The sequence below is a fragment of the Heloderma suspectum genome, chromosome 2, assembly GCF_057233095.1.
Source record: "Heloderma suspectum isolate Gila_16-S chromosome 2, 16-S_ref, whole genome shotgun sequence".
Taxonomy (NCBI): domain Eukaryota; kingdom Metazoa; phylum Chordata; class Lepidosauria; order Squamata; family Helodermatidae; genus Heloderma; species Heloderma suspectum.
Window position 1 is genome coordinate 373,610,022 of NC_139459.1, and position 18,463 is coordinate 373,628,484.

The window sequence follows — 18,463 nt, forward strand, 5'->3', positions numbered from 1 at the left end:
CCCAGCATCAGGGTCTTTTCCAGGGAGTTTTCTCTTCGCATTAGGTGGCCAAAATATTGGAGCTTCAGCTTCAGTATCTGCCCTTCCAATGAGCACTCAGGGTTGATTTCCTTTAGGATGGACTGATTTGACCTCCTTGCAGTCCAGGGGACTCGTAAGACTCTTCTCCAGAAGAGTCTTCTCAGTCTTCTCCAGACTGGAGAGAACTCCAGTCCAAGTTCTCCTTGGACTGCAAGGAGGTCAAATCAGTCAATCCTAAAGGAAATCAACCCTGACTGCCCATTGGAAGTTCGAAAGCATCAATTCTTCTGTGCTCAGACTTCCTTATAGTCCAGCTCTCACAGCCATACGTTACTACTGGGAAAACCATAGCTTTGATTATGCGGACCTTTGTCGGCAAGGTGATGTCTCTGCTTCTTACTACGCTGTCTAGGTTTGCCATAGCTTTCCTCCCAAGGAGCAAGCGTCTTTTAATTTCATGGCTACAGTCACTGTCTACGGTGATCTTTGAGCCCAAGAAAATAAAATCTTTCACTGCTTGCATTTCTTCCCCTTCTATATGCCAGGAAGTGATGGGGCCAGATGCCATGATCTTAGTTTTTTTAATGTTGAGTTTCAAACCAGCTTTTGCACTCTCCTCTTTCACCCTCAACAAGAGGCTCTTTAGATCCTCTTCGCTTGCTGCCATTAGGGTGGTATCGTCTGCGTATCTGAGGTTGTTGATAATTCTCCCGGCAATCTTAATTCCAACCTGTGATTCATCCAACCCGGCGTTTCTCATGATGTACTCTGCATATAAGTTAAATAAGCAGGGCGACAATATGCAGCCTTGTCGTACTCCTTTCCCAATTTTGAACCAATCGGTTGTTCCATGTCCGGTTCTTACTGTTGCTTCTTGACCCTCATATAGGTTTCTCAGGAGACAGGTAAGGTGGTCTGGTACTCCCATCTCTTTAAGAATTTGCCAGAGTTTGTTGTGATCCACACAATCAAAGGCTTTAGCGTAGTCAATGAAGCAGAAATATATGTTTTTCTGGAATTCTCTTGCTTTCTCCATGATCCAGCAAATGTTGGTGATTTGATCTCTAGTTCCTCTGCCTCTTCGGAACCCAGCTTGTACTTCCGGTAGTTCTCGGTTTACATACTGCTGAAGCCTAGCTTGTAGGATTTTGAGCATCACCTTGCTGGCATGTGAAATGAGTGCAATTGTGCGGTAGTTTGAACACTCTTTGGCATTGCCCTTCTTTGGAATTGGAATGTAAACTGACCTTCTCCAGTCTTGTGGCCACTGTTGAGTGTTCCAAATTTGTGGGCATATTGAGTGCAGCACTTCAACAGCATCATCTTTTAGGATTTTAAATAGCTCAGCTGGAATACTGTCATCTCCGCTAGCTTTGTTAGGCCCACTTGACTTCACTCTCTAGGATGTCCGGCTCCAGTCCAGTGACCGCACTATCATGGCTATCAGAGACATTCAGATCTTTCCTGTATAGTGCTTCTGTGTATTCTTTCCACCTCTTCTTAATCTCATCTGCTTCTGTTAGGTCCCTGACTTCTTTGTCCTTTATCACTCAGCTGTAGATGTGTCTGGTGTCCAATATACTACTGGGGAAGAGCAGAGGGAATTTCCAAGTAGCGCCAGAAAGAGTGAAGCAGCTGGGCCAAAGCCAAAAGGACACTCAGCTGTGGATGTGTCTGGTGGTGAAAAGAAAGTCCAATGCTGTAAAGAACAATATTGTTCAGGAACCTGGAATGTAAGATCAACGAATCAAGGTAAGCTGGAGGTGGTCAAACATGAGATGGCAAGATTGAACATCGACATCTTGGGAATCAGTGAACTAAAATGGACAAGCATGGGTGAATTTAATCCAGGTGGCCATTATATCTACTACTGTGGGCAAGAATCCCTTAGAGGAAATGGAGTAGCACTCATAGTCAACAAAAGGGTGGGAAAAGCAGTACTGGGGTACAATCTCAAAAACGACAGAATGATCTCAGTACGAATCCAAGGCAGACCATTCAACATCACAGTAATTCAAGTCTATGCCCCAACCACTGAGGCCGAAGAAGCTGAGGTTAATCGGTTCTGTGAAGACCTACAACACCTTCTAGAACTAACACCAAAAAAAGATGTCCTCTTCATCATAGGGGATTGGAATGCTAAAGTAGGAAGTCAAGAAATCACTGGGATAACAGGCAAGCACGGCCTTGGTGTACAAAATGAAGCAGGACAAAAGCTAATAGAGTTTTGCCAAGAGAACACGCTGATCATAGCAAAACAACTCCCAGCACAAGTCCAACAGCACAAGAGGCGACTCTACACATGGACATCACCAGATGGTCAATATCGAAATCAGATTGATTATGCCCTTTGCAGCCAAAGATGGAGAAGCTCTATACAGTCAGTAAAAACAAGACCTGGAGCTGACTGTGGCTCAGATCATGAGTTTCTTGTTGCAAAATTTCGGCTTAAATTGAAGAACGTAGGGAAAACCACTAAACCATTCAGGTATGACCTCAGTCATATCCCTTATGAATATACAGTGGAGGTGACGAATAGATTTAAGGGATTAGACCTGATAGACAGAGTGCCTGAGGAAGTATGGACAAAGGTCCGTAACATTGTTCAGGAGGCAGCAACTCAATCCATCCCAAAGAAAAAGAAATGCAAGAAAGCCAAGTGGCTGTCTGATGAGGCTTTACAAGTAGCTGAGGAAAGAAGGGAAGCGAAAAGCAAGGGAGAAAGGGGAAGATATATCCAACTGAATGCAGAGTTCCAGAGAATAGCAAGGAGAGACAAGAAGGCCTTCTTAAATGAACAATGCAAAGAAATCGAGGAAAACAACAGAATGGGAAAGACTAGAGGTCTCTTCAAGGAAATCGGAGATCTCAAGGGAACGTTTTGTGCAAAGACAGGGCCTAGATGAGGTCAATTCAATTTGGATTGCCTGGGGATTCTAGCTCGGTGGGAAAGAGTGGTTTGGAAATGACAGTTACAGGGTGTGTTTGCTTATTTGTTTGTTTATTCTTACAGTTGAGAGTCTGCAAAGAGGGAGGGAGGAGGTCTGTTGGCTGGCATGTGTTTTTATTAAAAGAGTAGAAGATAGCTGAGGAGAGAGTGAATAGCCAAGACCTGAATAGCAAGCTATTCTTTCTCTGTGGGGTCACCTTATGTGGCTGGCAATCAGGCTTAGGGAGCTGGTGCCTGTGTTATGCTAAGGGGCTGCCCTAAGTTCTTGCCAGGGGAAAGTTATACAAGCAGGCAGTAAAAAACCAGATAACCTGTCCACACAGCCAGAAATAAAACAGGAGGAACTTTGCAGGTAAGAGGAAGGCTATACCCAAGAGCTGGACCTGGTTGTAAGTGTATTTAGCTGGGGCAGAGGGTTTGGGTGCAATCCAATGCATGTTTAGACAGAAAAAAGTCCTACAACTCCCAGCATTCCCCAGCCAGCATGGCTGGCTGGAGAATGCTGGGAGTTGTAGGACTTTTTTCTGTCTAAACATGCATCGGATTGCACCCTTAGGGAATCTGGCCAGAGGTAAGTCATTAGAAGCTTGTAATAGCAACAGTTCCTAAAGGAAATCAACCCTGAGTGCTCATTGGAAGGACAGATACTGAAGCTGAAGCTCAAATATTTTGGCCCCCTAATGCGAAGAGAAAACTCTCTGGAAAAGACCCTGATGCTGGGAAAGACTAAGGCAAAAGGAGAAGGGGACGGCAGAGGATGAGATGGCTAGATAGCATCACTGAGGCAATGAATGTGAACTTGAGCACACTCCGGGAGAGAGCGCAGGACAGGAAGGCCTGGCGTGCTACGGTCCATGGGGTCACGAAGAGTCGGACATGACTGAACAACAACAATAGCAACAGTGCCTCTTGAGTCCTTACGAATTGCCACTAAGCAGTCTTGTGAAAACCCCGAAGTAAATTTTAGTAATCCCTTGTGTACAAAATATCTCTTTCATAAATTCTTTCTTGAATAGGGCATCTGGTCTCAAGTGTTGGTGGCCACCTCGCACCTAAGCCCTTTATGCCAGGCTACTAGGAGGTTTTAAAGTATTCCGACAGAATTGGCAGTGGAGAAGTCTCACCTTGTGGAACTCAAGGTTATACGGCCCGTTATAATTGGTCCGTATAATCAAAGCTATGGTTTTCCCAGTAGTAATGTATGGCTGTGAGGGCTGAAGGCTGAGCGCTGAAGAATAATGCTTTTGAACTGTGGTGCTGGAGAAGACTTACGAGTGGCCTGGACTGCAAAGAGGTCAAATCAGTCCATCCTAAAGGAAATCAACCCTGACTGCTCATTGGAAGGACAGATACTGAAGCTGAAGCTCAAATATTTTGGCCACCTAATGCGAAGAGAAAACTCCCTGGAAAAGACCCTGATGCTGGGAAAGACTGAAGGCAAAAGGAGAAGGGGACGGCAGAGGATGAGATGGCTAGATAGCACCATCGATGCAATGAATATGGACTTGAGCACACTCCAGGAGAGAGCGGAGGACAGGAAGGCCTGGAGTGCTATGGTCCATGGGGTCACGAAGAGTCGGACACAACTGAACAACAACAACCTTCCATCTTTCTCCCCCTCTAGCAACCCCATTCCATTCCCACATTTCAGGTTTTTTCCTCTTAGGCAGTTAACATTTTGTGGAGTTTTTGCCCCCTTTGCATTTTTTTCTTAAGATTTTTTTGTGCCCCCTACCAACCTCTGATTACCCTGAGTCTGCATAAGTGGTACCATTTTGGCTTCAGTTTCGCAACTATGCTCTGGCTTGAACCAGAAATAGAGGGAATGTTAAATGAATCCTTGGGACCTGAAATACAAGATTTTTTTAAGAAAAGAAATCCCATAGTATTGCCCAGTGAAGGAGCAGTTTCTCCATAAGTGGTGGTAGTGCTCGGGAGTAGAAATGCCCCATACCTGTAAAAAAAACTTGGTACCAGATATTTGAGAGAATACCTTCTCCCTAACTAGCCTGGCCAGTCATTGAAGTAATAAGATGAGGCACTCCTGGTAGTTTCGCATGGACCTGCAGCCTGTTTGGAGTCCACTAGCAATAGAACCTTCAGTGTACTGGCGTCCTCTCTGTAGAACTCCCTGCCTCTTGATATCATGCAGGCACAGCCGTTACTTTGTTTTTGGTGCTGGCTGAACACACTGTTATTCAAACAAGCCTTCCCTGAATGACCAGCCACAGTTTTATAGGCACGATCTGATTTTAAATATTTTCTTTTTATTATTATTCTTTCTCACTGCTTGGGAATCTTGTCAGATATAGAATGGTATATAAAACCTGTAAATAAATAAATATTCCTAGACAAAACACTGGCCAGATTGGAAAGAATCAGCAGAGAGGTAGCTATGGGAGGAGATCTTTGTGGTGAAATAGAAAAATCTTGTTTTTATTAAGAGTCCAGGAGAAATTATTTATTGCTAGGATTAGCTGTCCTGGTGGGAGAATGTCATGGCGTTTGGACTTCTTTGCTGACTTGAGATGGGTCAGTGGAGTTCAGAGGGAAGTTATGACACTTGGACAGCTGGGGATTGGGAGGGGGAAAGTTAGATGTCTTTGTGTGTGCTGCATTTAGTATTGTACTTGGCTTTGAAATAACATGAATTGCTGTTACTTAATAAGAAAATAAACATGTTGTTTTTGATCCAGCATGGTTTAGCGGAGGTCAATACTGACGTGAACTGGTGGTTTATTCAGCAGCAGCATTGTTGTCCTGGAATTCTTGAGGGTACAGAGTAACGGAAGAGAAATACCTCAAGGGGTGACAGCATTAGACCTCATATCTACAGGGTAAGACATCATAATCTTAACATGACCGGCAATGTGCAAGTTGACAAGAAAAGACACATACACAAGCAACATGTAACGAACACACATGCCACAAAAACGCTCCACCTAAAAGATAACTTGGCTGATGCCTGGTGGTAAGTCAGGCGTGGGGAACTTCATTCAGCCCAAGAGCTGAACTCAATAATAGAGAAGCTCTTGGGGGCCACATTCCAGTGGTGGGTGGTTTCAAAGGCAATAGGGCTGGGGCTAAAATGCAAAAAATCCGTATTTTGAGTGTCTTCCCCAGGTTTGGGAATTAAAATTAGTTTGGATGTTTTCCATTATTGAGATATGCTGCCTTAACTCAATACATCTTATGTTGAGGATGACTAAGCATTATGCATGCCACAGCAACAAATCGTGTCCCCTATCTGATAGCTCCTTAATATTATCTATTAACATCAATGTCAAATACACAAACGAACAAACAAAACCCTAGCAATTTTGCCCCTGGATGCATGTAAATCAGTTCAGTTTATTGCTCAATTTCCAACCAAGCTTTTGCATATACACGAAGCTAAAACCTGAAACCAAGAAAGATACAAAAAGTGAACATACAAAGGCATCAGACTGTCACCACAAAATGTCAATATAGAAAGGCATAATGAGTGTGGGTTTGCATGTTATGTGAACCCAGCCGTTGTCTGTCTACCGTATGTTGGCCACTATAGCTTCCCTGAACCTCTATTAGTTGCAGGGTGTTTAATCTGCATTTAGTTAACAGCCATATAAAACCATATGAGCACAGCATGCAAATGCTTTGACAGATTGGAACGGGGATTCTTAGAAGGAGATCTCCAGAGGATGAACATACAGCAGAGAATCTTCCCAGGCCTGATAGAGGATCCATGGCTGTGTTCCAGGTCTACCCCTCAGGATGGAGCTGAGCAGGGGTAAAACAGGGATTTCCCCTTGCTCTTCCTCGTCTTGGTCATTGTGGGGCCATTGGCTATAGCCCCACAAAGCATCCCTAAAATCCAAGAAGTGGGGAAAAGGCTAAGTGAACCACGTAAGTAGATTCTTTGCCTACAATATTTTGATTATTTATTTTAAAAATTCTTGACTGCCTTTTAGGGCAGGAGCTCTCCCAAGGTGGCTTACAGCAATAAAATACATAAAAACAGTTAAAATAGTAAAAACAATAAAAACATAAACACAATAAACGCAGACAATAAAACCAGCAACAACAGTCATATCAAGGGAAGGCCATGGTAAAATAATACATTTTCAAGGCCGCCTTAAAAGCCTGCAATAATGGAGCATGGCGGGCCTCTGATGGCAACTTGTTTCAACGGTGTGGGGCCACTGCAGAGAAGGCCCCCTCACGGATGATCACCCACCTAACTGTTCTCACAGGTGGGCAAATGAGAAGGGCCTCGCTTTCTGTTCTTAAAGTGCAGGCAGGCTGATTTGGGTGAAGGCGGTCCTTCAAGTAATTTGGTCCTGGTGATACTGCTCTTGTCCTCACTAATCCTGCCAAAGCAGCTTTGTGAATGATGACAAAGCTGGCGCCCTATAGCCGGTGTGGAAATAGCATCAGCCAGAGCAAACGTTTCAAAGCATGTAAAGAGTGTCTTTGTTTCATTCAAACGCAAAACTGCAGAGGCTCCGCTATCTTATTTAGCCGGATTTGCAATTTTTTTTTGGCTAACACATCAGAATGGGATATACTAGCCTTTGTATAGCATGAAATGGGTGGGTGGGGATATGGCTTCCTGGCTTTGTTACGTCCTTTCTGTCTAGTCTCTCATCTCCCATATCTGTTTGTCTCTTCATCTGGGAAGCTTCCTGGTTTCTTGGCTGGAATCTGATGAGCACATTTCGGAATAATCTCTGTTGAATGCAGTGGGAGACCTACTTCCAGTAGAGGTGGCAGGCTCTGATTTCAGTGGGGCTGTGAGTCCTTTCTGGGTTTCAGTCAGCAGAACCAGTCACAGCTCTAAAGCTGCTATCCAAGGTGCTGAAGTCTATCCCCCAAATTGGTTCGGCACCTTGGATAGCTCCTTTAGCGGTCTGGCTGGTTCCGACTGAAACCCAGAATGAATTCACAGACCTACCGAAATCGCAGCCATCACCCTCCACCGCCTACTTCCGAGTAAATACACCCAAGAGCTTGCAATAAACTCACATGGTGGTTTTAAGCGCCGCCCCTGCCCTGAAAGACCCCGAGGTCTATTATTTTCCTTGCTGCACCGCTTGTGCTCAGTGGGGGCGTAATGCCGACGGAGGGGGAAACAGGACCATACAAGAGTGGGGTTGGAAGGGGCCTGTAAGACCATCGAGTCCAACCCCCATCGCAGTTGGACTCGATGGCTTGGATGCCCAGGCTGAGAAATTGGGCTGCTCAGTCTTCTAAGGGTTAAAGGGAGAGGAGGTGGATTCCTAGAGAGGAAGGAAATGGGGTCAAGGGGAGAAGGGGGAGTCCTCCAGAGCAAGAGCACCGCCCCATCCCGCCTGGCGCTTGGTGTTTGGACAGCAGCTGGAAGGAGCAAAGGCCGAGTGGGAGGAGGCCGGAGCTGGTTCCTGCTTCAACCCAGAGCCAGCCGGAATAAGGATCTGGACCTCCTCCTGTGGGGGCAGGGGAGTGTGGGCCTGGCCTTTGCCTTGCCCACCCAGGGGGATCAGGTGAGTCCCCCCAGCTCACCCCGTGTGCATTTGGGTGCAGGAGCTCCGGGGAGCTGCAGTGGGAGGCCGAGTGGAAAATGCAAGACAGGGAAGGGCGGCGTGGGTGGGGAGACCCCCAAGTGGAAAGGAGTCCAAGCCAGCCTCCCCCAATCTCGTTCCCACCAGATGTGTTGGACTACAACTCCCAGCATCCCTCATGCTTCCTGGGGCGTGCTGGGAGTTGTAGTCCAACACATCTGGAAGGCGCCAAGTTGGGAGAACCTGATCTAAGTGACTAGAGAGGACAGCCAAGGAGGCTTCTGGGGGTGAGAGTTGAGAAGCACAATCAAGTCCCTGGGAAACTTCAGTGCATTTTGGTTCCCACTTTCACTCCATCTGGGAATGTTCCCTGCAGCTGTTTATGTGTTCATTAGTTACATCCTAGTGTTCCTTGAAGGAGCTTGCTGTAGGCCATGGTTCTCCAGCCTTCCCCATTTTATCCTCACAACAACCCTGTGAAGTGGGCGAGGAGGAAACACAGTGCCTGTCCCAAGGTCACTGTGATGTATCCCCTCACACTGCTGTGGCCCCTATCTGTCACTAGGTCCAGGCTTTCCCTAGGACTCCCCAAAACACCACCTGCCACCATCTCCTGATCTGTAGAGAGCAGAAAGACTCAACACTTTATGTCCTCCTCTGGGTACCTCTAAAGCAGCCCATGGGGTGAGGGATGCCAACCTCCAAATCCACCCAGACCACAACGTAGATATTTAAAAGAAGAAAAATATATTCATCTATGTAACAGGTCAACATTCAGAGCACCCAGGCACTGAGAAATAATAATAAAGAATGGCTCTAAATACCGAGCACCCCCCCTCTGCTTTCAGTAACATCTCTCCTTCTCTCCTCATTCACGCCCTGCCTTTGATTCTACTCGTTAACTAACTCAGGGCACAATGCTATGCATGCTTAGAGAGAAAGAAAGTGCTACAACTCCCAGCAATAGCTGGCTGGGGCACGCTGGGAGTTGTATGACTTATAGTTCTCTAAATATGCATAGGTTTGCACCCTGAATTAGTTAATGCTGCCTCCCAGTTCCTTTCTTTGACTCTTTCCATCCTAACTCAACTCACTGACCGGGTTCACACGATCAGCGGGGGGAAAGAAGCCACTGTGGCTTCTTCCCTTGCCCGCACGCATGCAGCTCTTGCACCCGCCATTTGCCTGATTACCAGTGGCGCAGGTTATCGTGTCATCCGAACCTGGCACATGGTGTGGCTTCTAAACAATCCTTACAACAAGCCATGGGTTGTGGGGTAGTTTAGAAGCCATCCCCGCTGCGCACAACGGTGGGTTCGGACGACACGATAACCTGTGCCGCATCGTGGGTAATTAGGCAAATGGCGGGCGTGTGAGAAGAAGCCATGGTAGGTTCTTCTCCCCTGCTGATTGTGCAGACCCGCCATTCTCTCCCTAAGTGTTTTTGTCCCTCCTCCTTTGCACTGAAGGTTCCATCCCCCCAACCACTAGGCAATATTCACCATTCGGCCTTAATTGACTTTTTTACCTAGTACACCACCTAAAATTAATCTCCAGCTTTGTTTATATAAGGACGGCCTTATTTCTCTGCACTTGTGCTCTATGATGCCTCAGGAACCTGTGTGTTTCGACCAAGGCAAGGAGAAGCAGATCAGAGCAAAAATCCAGCCTGTGTGTGTTCAGGCCTGGAGATCAGCCATTTGCTTCTGCTTCCCAAAACTGAATGTTTTTTGTAATCTGATGCCTGCAACCACTAGCACTGGATAATTCATTCAGACTGCAAATCCCCAGTTTGAGACTGGATCTTGTCTAAATTGTAGATCTCATGGCCATGACACCTGGCCAGTTTTTTGGACTTTGTCTCTTCCTGTATCCCTTTTTTTTTTTTGGTCTGATGAAGAGTTCTGGGGAACTTGAAAGCTTGCACAAATTGTGGAATTTTGTTGGTCCTAGCGAAGGTATCAGCCAACTGGATTTTGGGGTTCTGTCTAACTGATTTTCTCCATCAGACACTAACTCAACCACCATTTCCAATCTGGTCTCTGTTGTCAATCATTCCCCCACTCACCCTTCTCTTACAGTCATCTTCTAAGCTCCATTGCTGAGTGGGGATTTGAATCTGCGTCACTCCGGTTTTGATGTCCTAACCACTATACCACATTGCCTCTCAGCTGATCCATTCCAGGTTCAGTGGTGGTGGATGTGGTGCTGTTTTCAAAGCACCTGAAGTGTTTTAGCCAAGGTCCAAAGATTAAAAGGCAACACAGTGTTTTCCTACAGACATACAATCAAATAGACATGCTAATAAGTGGGGACAGGTGGAGGGGTACACAAGAAAAGGAAAAATGAGGGGGTGGAGTTGTTGTTAGGGACAGAGCAAAGGGAAGGACGCTGCATTGTATGAAGGCCTTGGTTTGTGCCCAAGAAGAAAAGGAACTCTCCCCTGACCCCTTATCCCTAGTCTCTCTTCAGTCATGCCATTTGCCTTCTATACAGAGAAAGGAGCCAGTTGCCAGCTGGAACTTCATTGTAAAATGTGATCCTGCCTCAGGAGTGTTCATAAGAGCTGATCCACCAAATATCTTCTTGGCTTTGCAGGACTTGGTCTCCCCAGTAATTTTGCCAGTCCGTGCCTTACAGCAGAACCTGGCAGAAGAGGAAACGATCCTTCGGCCATGTTGGAGATTGCCTCTGTGCACAAGGTGAAGATGGAAGAACAGGACTTAGCTGGCCCTGAATTAGGAAAATCCCCTAATACCATTCAGGACGGGAGCAGTGGAGAGTTCTGGGAAACTATGCAGAGGATCCAGGGAGAGGACAACCCCAGCCCAGAAATACACCGCCAGAGCTTCAGGCAGTTCAGCTACAAGGAAGCCAAGGGGCCCCGAAAGGTTTGCAGCCGCCTCCATGATCTCTGCTGTCAGTGGCTGAAGCCCGAGCGACACACAAAGGCTCAGATGCTGGACTTGGTGATCCTGGAACAGTTCCTGACCATCCTGCCCCCGGAGATGGAGAGCTGGGTCAGGGAATGTGAGCCAGAGACCAGTTTCCAAGCAGTGGCCCTGGCAGAAGGTTTCCTCCTGAGTCAGGCAGAGGACAAGAAGCGGGAAGAGCAGCAGGTGAGGGCGTTTCATTCTGATAGTTTCAAAGGGCCAGGAATATTTTCAAGGATATCCTAAAAATCCCCATCAGTTGCTCAACGTTTTTGAGAAATCATCTTAGAAGGGGATGTCCCAAACTCCAGCTGGTGTGCTTCCTATACCATTTTGTTTCTGATCTGTCTTTCTATTTGTAATCTTCCCTGGTCTTTCTGGTGCAGGACTCGCTTGCAGACAGGGGCACTAATTTGGAGTCAGAGGAGGCTCCATCAGACACCAAGCAAAAGTCATTGCCCAGGTGGAGCATGCAGGAAGCGGATAAAGGGGCCACCCCACTGGGTAAGGAGTAAGCCCTGTTGGGTCTGAATCAAAGGGCCCTGCACAGGGAAATAACGGAGAAGATTTTTGGGATTGTGACCTCTCTGGGGAAACATTCCTCTTTTCCGTGGTTGATAAAATCAGTTTACAAATGCTAAAAAAATCACTGTACATTTCTGTGCTCTTGCTACATTTCAGAAATTCAGCCAATTTTGATCCTTTTGGCACCCCATATCCACTATGGATGCTATTTTTAATTAAAAAAAATATTTTTCACCTGTAGTGGGGGTGGGGGTTGCATCCGGCCTGGGCAGATCCAGGTGGTTAAAATGACCCTCGGACTTCCTGACATTGCCCATCCCTGGGCTAATGGAATCGCTCCTACAAGACAACAGTTAACGAATAATGTTAGTTCTTAGATTTCAAGCTCCGTTTCCCTCTTGGGCTCTTACCAGTTGTTCCTCTCCTTTCCAGGAGGCGATGGGTGTGACAGCGAGAATGAAGGAGAACCACACAGGGTGTTGTTGGAAACAACCAGATGTAAACAGGACGAAGAGCAGAGCAAAAGAACTGAAGCCAAAGGGAAGAGGGATGAAGCCCCTGCTTCTCAGGATGGTGAAATCTGTGAAATCCCAGTCCAAGAAATAATACACAAAGGAAAGGAAAGGTGTAAGTGCCTTCTGTGTGGGAATAGCTTCAGTTGCAAATCAAGCCTTAATCTCAGTAGGGGAACTCACACAGGGGAGAAATCTTTCAAATGCTGTGAGTGCAGAAAGACCTTCAGTATTAGGAAATATCTCCCTTCCCATCAAATAATTCACCCAGCAGAGAAACCATTCAATAGTTTGGAGTGTGGAAAAAGCTTATGTTGGGCTGAGTCACTTACTTTACATCAATGTATTCACACTCGGGAGAATGCATTTAAGTGCTTGGAGTGTGAAAAAAGACTCGCTCAGAAGATAAATCTCCCTTCTCATCAAGTAACTCATGCAGGGAAGAAATCATTTAAATGCTTGGAGTGTGGAAAGAGCTTTAGTCGGAGCTTACATCTTATGTCACACCAACGAATTCACACAGGAGAGAAACCATTTAAATGCTCAGAGTGTGGAAAGAGCTTCACTCAGAACTCACAACTTATGACACATGAAAGAATCCACACAGGGGAGAAGCCATTTAAATGTCTGGAGTGTGGAAAGAGCTTCAATCGGACTTCACACCTTATGGAACACCAAAGAATTCACACGGGGGAAAAACCATTTAAATGCTCGGAGTGTGGAAAGAGCTATTTTTGGAGACACTCCCTTATTTCACATCAAAGAATTCACACAGAGGGGAAATGATGCAAACCTTTAGAGTGTGGAAAGAGATTCTGGTTGGCTAACTCCTTTACTTTACATCCAGGAATTCACACGGGAGAAAACATATAAAAGCATGGAGTGTGGAAAGCTTCAGGTAGAATGGGAACCTTAGTAGCATTCTAAGGGTTTACTCAGGGGTACATTTGAGTCTAGCATGAATTCTAGTCATAGAGAAAGCCTGAAAATAATAAAGGACTGCACGTAGAGTGAAATCATGCTTGAAACATGGAATGATCCTACTCAAACCAAACAAATACTTCAGGTGTGGAATTCACATCAGCCAGAGCACAAGATTCACATCACTTCAAATAGTCTATGCAAGGGTGAATCCTAGAAAAAAGAGAGAGAGAAACATAGCAAAAGAAAAAGCCATTGACAGAACAAATCTTCCTGTTTGGAGGAAGCATATAAATAAATAGATTAGTGCTATTCTGAACAATCAAACCTTGATAACAAACACACTACCCACAAGTGAAGCTGACAGTATAAATGCTCAGAGATCTGTGAATCCACAAGTTGTATTGTGTATGAGTGAATCTGGTGAGCAAAAGTGTAGTTGAGGTCATCAGCTTACACCTCATAATAAGGTTGTGATCAGAAGAATGTTATGTCTGGGCATCTTTTGTGAATGAACCATGGCTCCTAGCAACAAGTTCATCTCCACCACCATGGGGAGAGATAATTCATAAGGGATTTAGGACACTTCATTGAGGGATGAAAAGATGACTAAGGGTGCACCCCTATGCATGTTTAGACAGAAAAAAGCCCTACAACTCCCAGCATTCCCCAGCCAGCATGGTGGATCTGGAGGATTTCTTCTCAGCCCAGTGGTATTTATTATGGTTCAGGGCAGGGATGTTGCTAGGCACTTAAAAGATGTAGGGCCCAAGCTTCCCATTGGCATTAATGAAAAGTATTTTTCTAAGCTTGATTGCCGTGCGAAGGCAGGATTTTCAGGGAGAGGAGTGTTAACTCTTCACTTCCCAACTGCAATCACCCATGAAAATTGCCCCCTACATGGCAATTAACCTGAGAAAGAACCTTCCATTGGCGCCAATAGATACTTAGGGCCACGGGAAATAGTTTCAGGTCCATGGGAAATAGTTTCAGGGCCCAAGGCCCATGAACCCAACAATGAGCCTAACAATGCCCCTGGTTTAGAGTCTCACAGGGTTCTATTCTATCCCCCATGCTATTCTACATTGAACCACTGAGTGGGGTCAAGGACTTCTTGTGCCTTGTCATCTGTATGCAGATGACTTTCATTTCATTTGTTGTATTTCTATTCCACCCCATAGCCGAAGCTGTCTGGGCGGTTCACAAAAATTGGAAGACATGTCAGTCTTTCTCCTTCTAATTCTGGTGTGGCAGTGGGAGTGCTGGATCAGTACCCGTCCATGGTAATGGACTTGAGTGCACTACACCTAAACTAGCTCACGGGCTGGGACTCTCTAATCTGCCCACAAAGGTTTGGCCAGTGGACATGGCCCCTTTTAAAATCCTGCCCCCTCTTACCTTTGATCTGTCTTCCCCACCCTCATCCCATGTTTTTTTAGTGTTTTTTCTTCAAACTGGGCACTGAAAAAAGGCTCTCTATTTCAGCACTCAGAGAGGAATTGCTTTTCTCTCTGATTGCGCTAGTCCTTTCTTGCCTTCGCTAGTTTCTGATTCATTTCTGAGCCCATTTCAAAGTGCTGGATTTTACCTATAAAGCACTGCACAGCTTGGAACCTCAGTATCTTAAGAACTATGTTTAAAAGCCTGGGTGAACAGAAAGGTCTTTGCCAGAAAGATGTATGTACCTACCCATGCCTTCAGATCATCAACAGAGGCCTTTCTCTGTGTTCCCCCACCATCTGAAGTAGGAAGCATGGCAATGAAAGATGTGGCCTTTTCATTGGTGGCTTCCTGATTGTGAACAGTCTCCCTAGAGAGGCCTGCCTCACGCCTACCGTAACATCTTTTTGACACCAGGCAAATAACTTTGTTCATCCAGTTTTTAAAAACGTATTTAATATTTTTAAAAATCTGTAATGGTTTGTGACAGTTTAGATTTATTATTTTAAGTTTGATACTAATGTTCGTCTATTTTGACATCATTTGACCTTTTTTTTTAACACTGTGGATGGCTGTAGCTCTCCGTGTGTCTTTTTATTCTCTATGCTGGTGTATTGCTTTATGGTATATTGTTTGTATTATGTTTTTGATTTAATTATACGATGACTAGAGGACTAGGTTGCTAGGCAGCAAATAAATGTAAATAATAAATGCTGTAAAGAAAATTAAATGTCTTGCAGTGTCTAAGCATGTAAAGAGTATCTTTGTTTCAGTCAAATGCAAATGCTAAGTACTTTTTTATTTAGCAGGATTTGCAAACCTGTTTGTTTGCTTGCTAAAATATCAGAATGGGATATACTAACTCTGGTATAGCAGGGAATAGGGCTGGGAATGTGGCATGCCCACATTCCTGGCTGGCTGGCTGGCTTGCTTGCTTGCTTTCTCTCTTTCTTTCTGTCTGTCTGTCTAATCTCTAATCTCCTATATGTTTTTGTCTCATTTTGGAGGAACTCTAGTGGTTTATTGGCTGGAATCTTATGCACACACTTTACAATAAGCTCTCCTGAACACAGTGGGAGACTTACTCCTGAGTAAGGATCCTGTAATACACAGTGACCTGTTCTGCACCACATGACAGGACAGCCCCTCATGGATTAATTAACCCTTGAGGAGTTGGTTGTCGTGTCATGCAAAACCAGCCAGCAGGAGTTATTTGAGGGCTAAACAACCCTCACATAATCCACATTCTATTGTAGGGTTATGCAGGGTTGTTTAGCCTTCAACCCCCAGCTCCTCGAGGGTAAATTAACCCATGATGGGCTGTTGTGTTGGGCAAACTGGCCCACTGTCATCTTAGTGGGGTGGGGGGATGAACTGGAAGACCACGAGGTCCAAAGTCTAAAATTACCTAGCTGATCCTGGACTTAGGACACAGTCCTATGGGGATGGGCGTAAGACTCCGAACTCTGAGGCTTACAGCCATCCAATGGGAACATGGGTGGGAGGGTGCTGTTGTGCTCGTCTCCTGCTTGTGGGTTCCTGGTCGACAGCTGGTTGGCCACTGTGTGAACAGAATGCTGGACTAGATGGACCCTTGGTCTGCTCCAGCAGGGCTCTTCTTATGTTCTTATGAGCGGCAGAGGTGAGCTTAGTCTCCAAGCTCCTCCCACCCTGCATTTCAGCTAGATGGGCTTTTTTGCCCTTCTAGCTGAGGTATTGGGGAGGGGGAGGGAAGGAGGCTGGGGAGCCAGAGGATTCCTTGTAAGCCAGTTTCCCCAGTCCCCTCCCTGCCCATGGGAATGCCCCTTTACCTTTCCTCCAAGGTCGCTTTTGTGAGCTTGGAGAAGCAGCAGGCATGGTTCTCTCCACACTAGCTGCAAGGGGAAGAGGTTAGGGAGCGCAGACTCCTGGGTCCAAGGTTGGGGCACTGTGTCGGACCGCAGATCCAGGAATCCACACTATCCTATGGCCTCCCAGATGCTGTCTGCGGGCCACAGGATTGCTCTCCCCATGGTCAGTTTAAATAGCCATGTGCATTATTTCAGTTGTGAAGCACACAACTACCATTTCCCCACTCACTTCAATGGCCATTCCCTGCTTTAAACCTGCTTCTCTTTCCTGATACCCTAGGACAACAAAACTACTTGCTGCCTTGATTTTAGAAGAAGGAATACTTTGAGCATGTGCAGTATTACATTTTAAATCCACTTAAATCATGGCACCATCATGATGATTACTTGATTTTTTCCTTATTAATCTTTTTATTGTGATTTTAACAAAACAAACATTTTGAAGAGAAAAAAAAGAAATTACAAGCATTAAAATATTAGTGTTCTATTAAATACAACATTCTAAAAAATATGAGATTATGTGTAAGGTTCATGATGATGACTGGAATAACGTGGCGTTCACTCTCTGGGTGGTTGTGGGGGCGGGGAATTCCCCGGACATTGACCCCAGAGTCCAGCCCTAGCTGCATTGCAGGTAGGTCCCATTCTGCTCCCTGGGGGGTTAATCCTATGCAAGTGCAAATAGGATTGCAGGCTTGGATCCCCAGACAGAAAGAATTCACTGCTCCATCTTCTGTGGGTTAAATGAACAGAAGATGGATTCCTAACGAGGAAGGGAATTGGGGGCAGGGATGTCCTTCAGAGCAAGAGTACCGCCCCATCCAGCCTTCTGAATGTTTTTGGGAGAGGAACTGGAGGTTGATTTGGGGGTGGGGAGTAATTGCAAGGCTGGAAGTGATTCCTGCTGCCAGCCAGAGCCAGCCTGAATAAGGATCTGAGCCCCCTTCTGTAGGGAGGGGAGGGAATTGGCCTTCCCCCACACGCAGGAGGATCAGAAGCTTAAAGACTAACCAATTCTTGCACAAGTTTTTATGGACTATAGCCAACCTCATCACATTCTATTATGGAGAGCATATATTATGGAGAGTTTCAGGGTTTTTATACAATACATACAGTGGTGGTGATAGGGAAAGAATTGTAGACAGTGAATTCAGGAAATTCAGTGTAGAAAGTAATGATGAGTTAAAAACATCCTGGTGCTAGGTAAGCCCATTAACACACACAGTGATTTTAAAAAATCCACTATCCTGATTCAAGCCTTTAAGGATAGAATTAAACCTCCTGTCTCTCACTCTGATCTCCCTTTGAAGTTCATTTGCTCCACAATGGCCACTTTAAGCTCTGTGACAGAGGATCACGGGAGGCTTAAATTAATTTTATTTCTCCAATACAGAGTTCTAGAGAGTTAAGAATTGCTCTTTATAATCCATCTTTCAATTGCGGATTACATACTCTAATAAGACACCAGGGATATATATTGGAGATTTGTTGGGTTGCATTGTGTAAGCACCAACACTGGTTTTGGATTACAACTCCATTCATTCCAGGCTGCATGGCCAATGATCAGGGACTGTGAGAGTTGTAGTCCAAAACATCTGGAGAGCATCAGATTGGGGGGAGGGTGGTGTAAAGGTTTACCAGGGTTAAACAGACCATGTCCTCAGGAACAGAAATCCAGAGGACAAAAGGGGAAAGGTACCACTCAGCCTTAGTGATTACAAGTACAACGCATTAGCCCATGAAGTTACACTACAATGCATTTGACCCCAAGGCAAGCTAGTACAAGCTCATT

General features: G+C 45.5%; 1 protein-coding gene across 1 annotated transcript; it reads left to right on the forward strand.

Moving 5' to 3' along the window:
* The first annotated feature begins 8,257 nt into the window (after window positions 1-8,257).
* On the forward strand, window positions 8,258-17,953 carry LOC146356152 (uncharacterized). The gene is made up of 4 exons (XM_084831723.1): window positions 8,258-8,472; window positions 11,089-11,609; window positions 11,810-11,927; window positions 12,381-17,953. The coding sequence occupies exons 2-4, from the start codon at window positions 11,166-11,168 to the stop codon at window positions 13,244-13,246; spliced, it is 1,428 nt and encodes a 475-aa protein (XP_084687849.1). The 5' UTR covers window positions 8,258-8,472; window positions 11,089-11,165; the 3' UTR covers window positions 13,247-17,953.
* The last annotated feature ends 510 nt before the right edge of the window (window positions 17,954-18,463 follow it).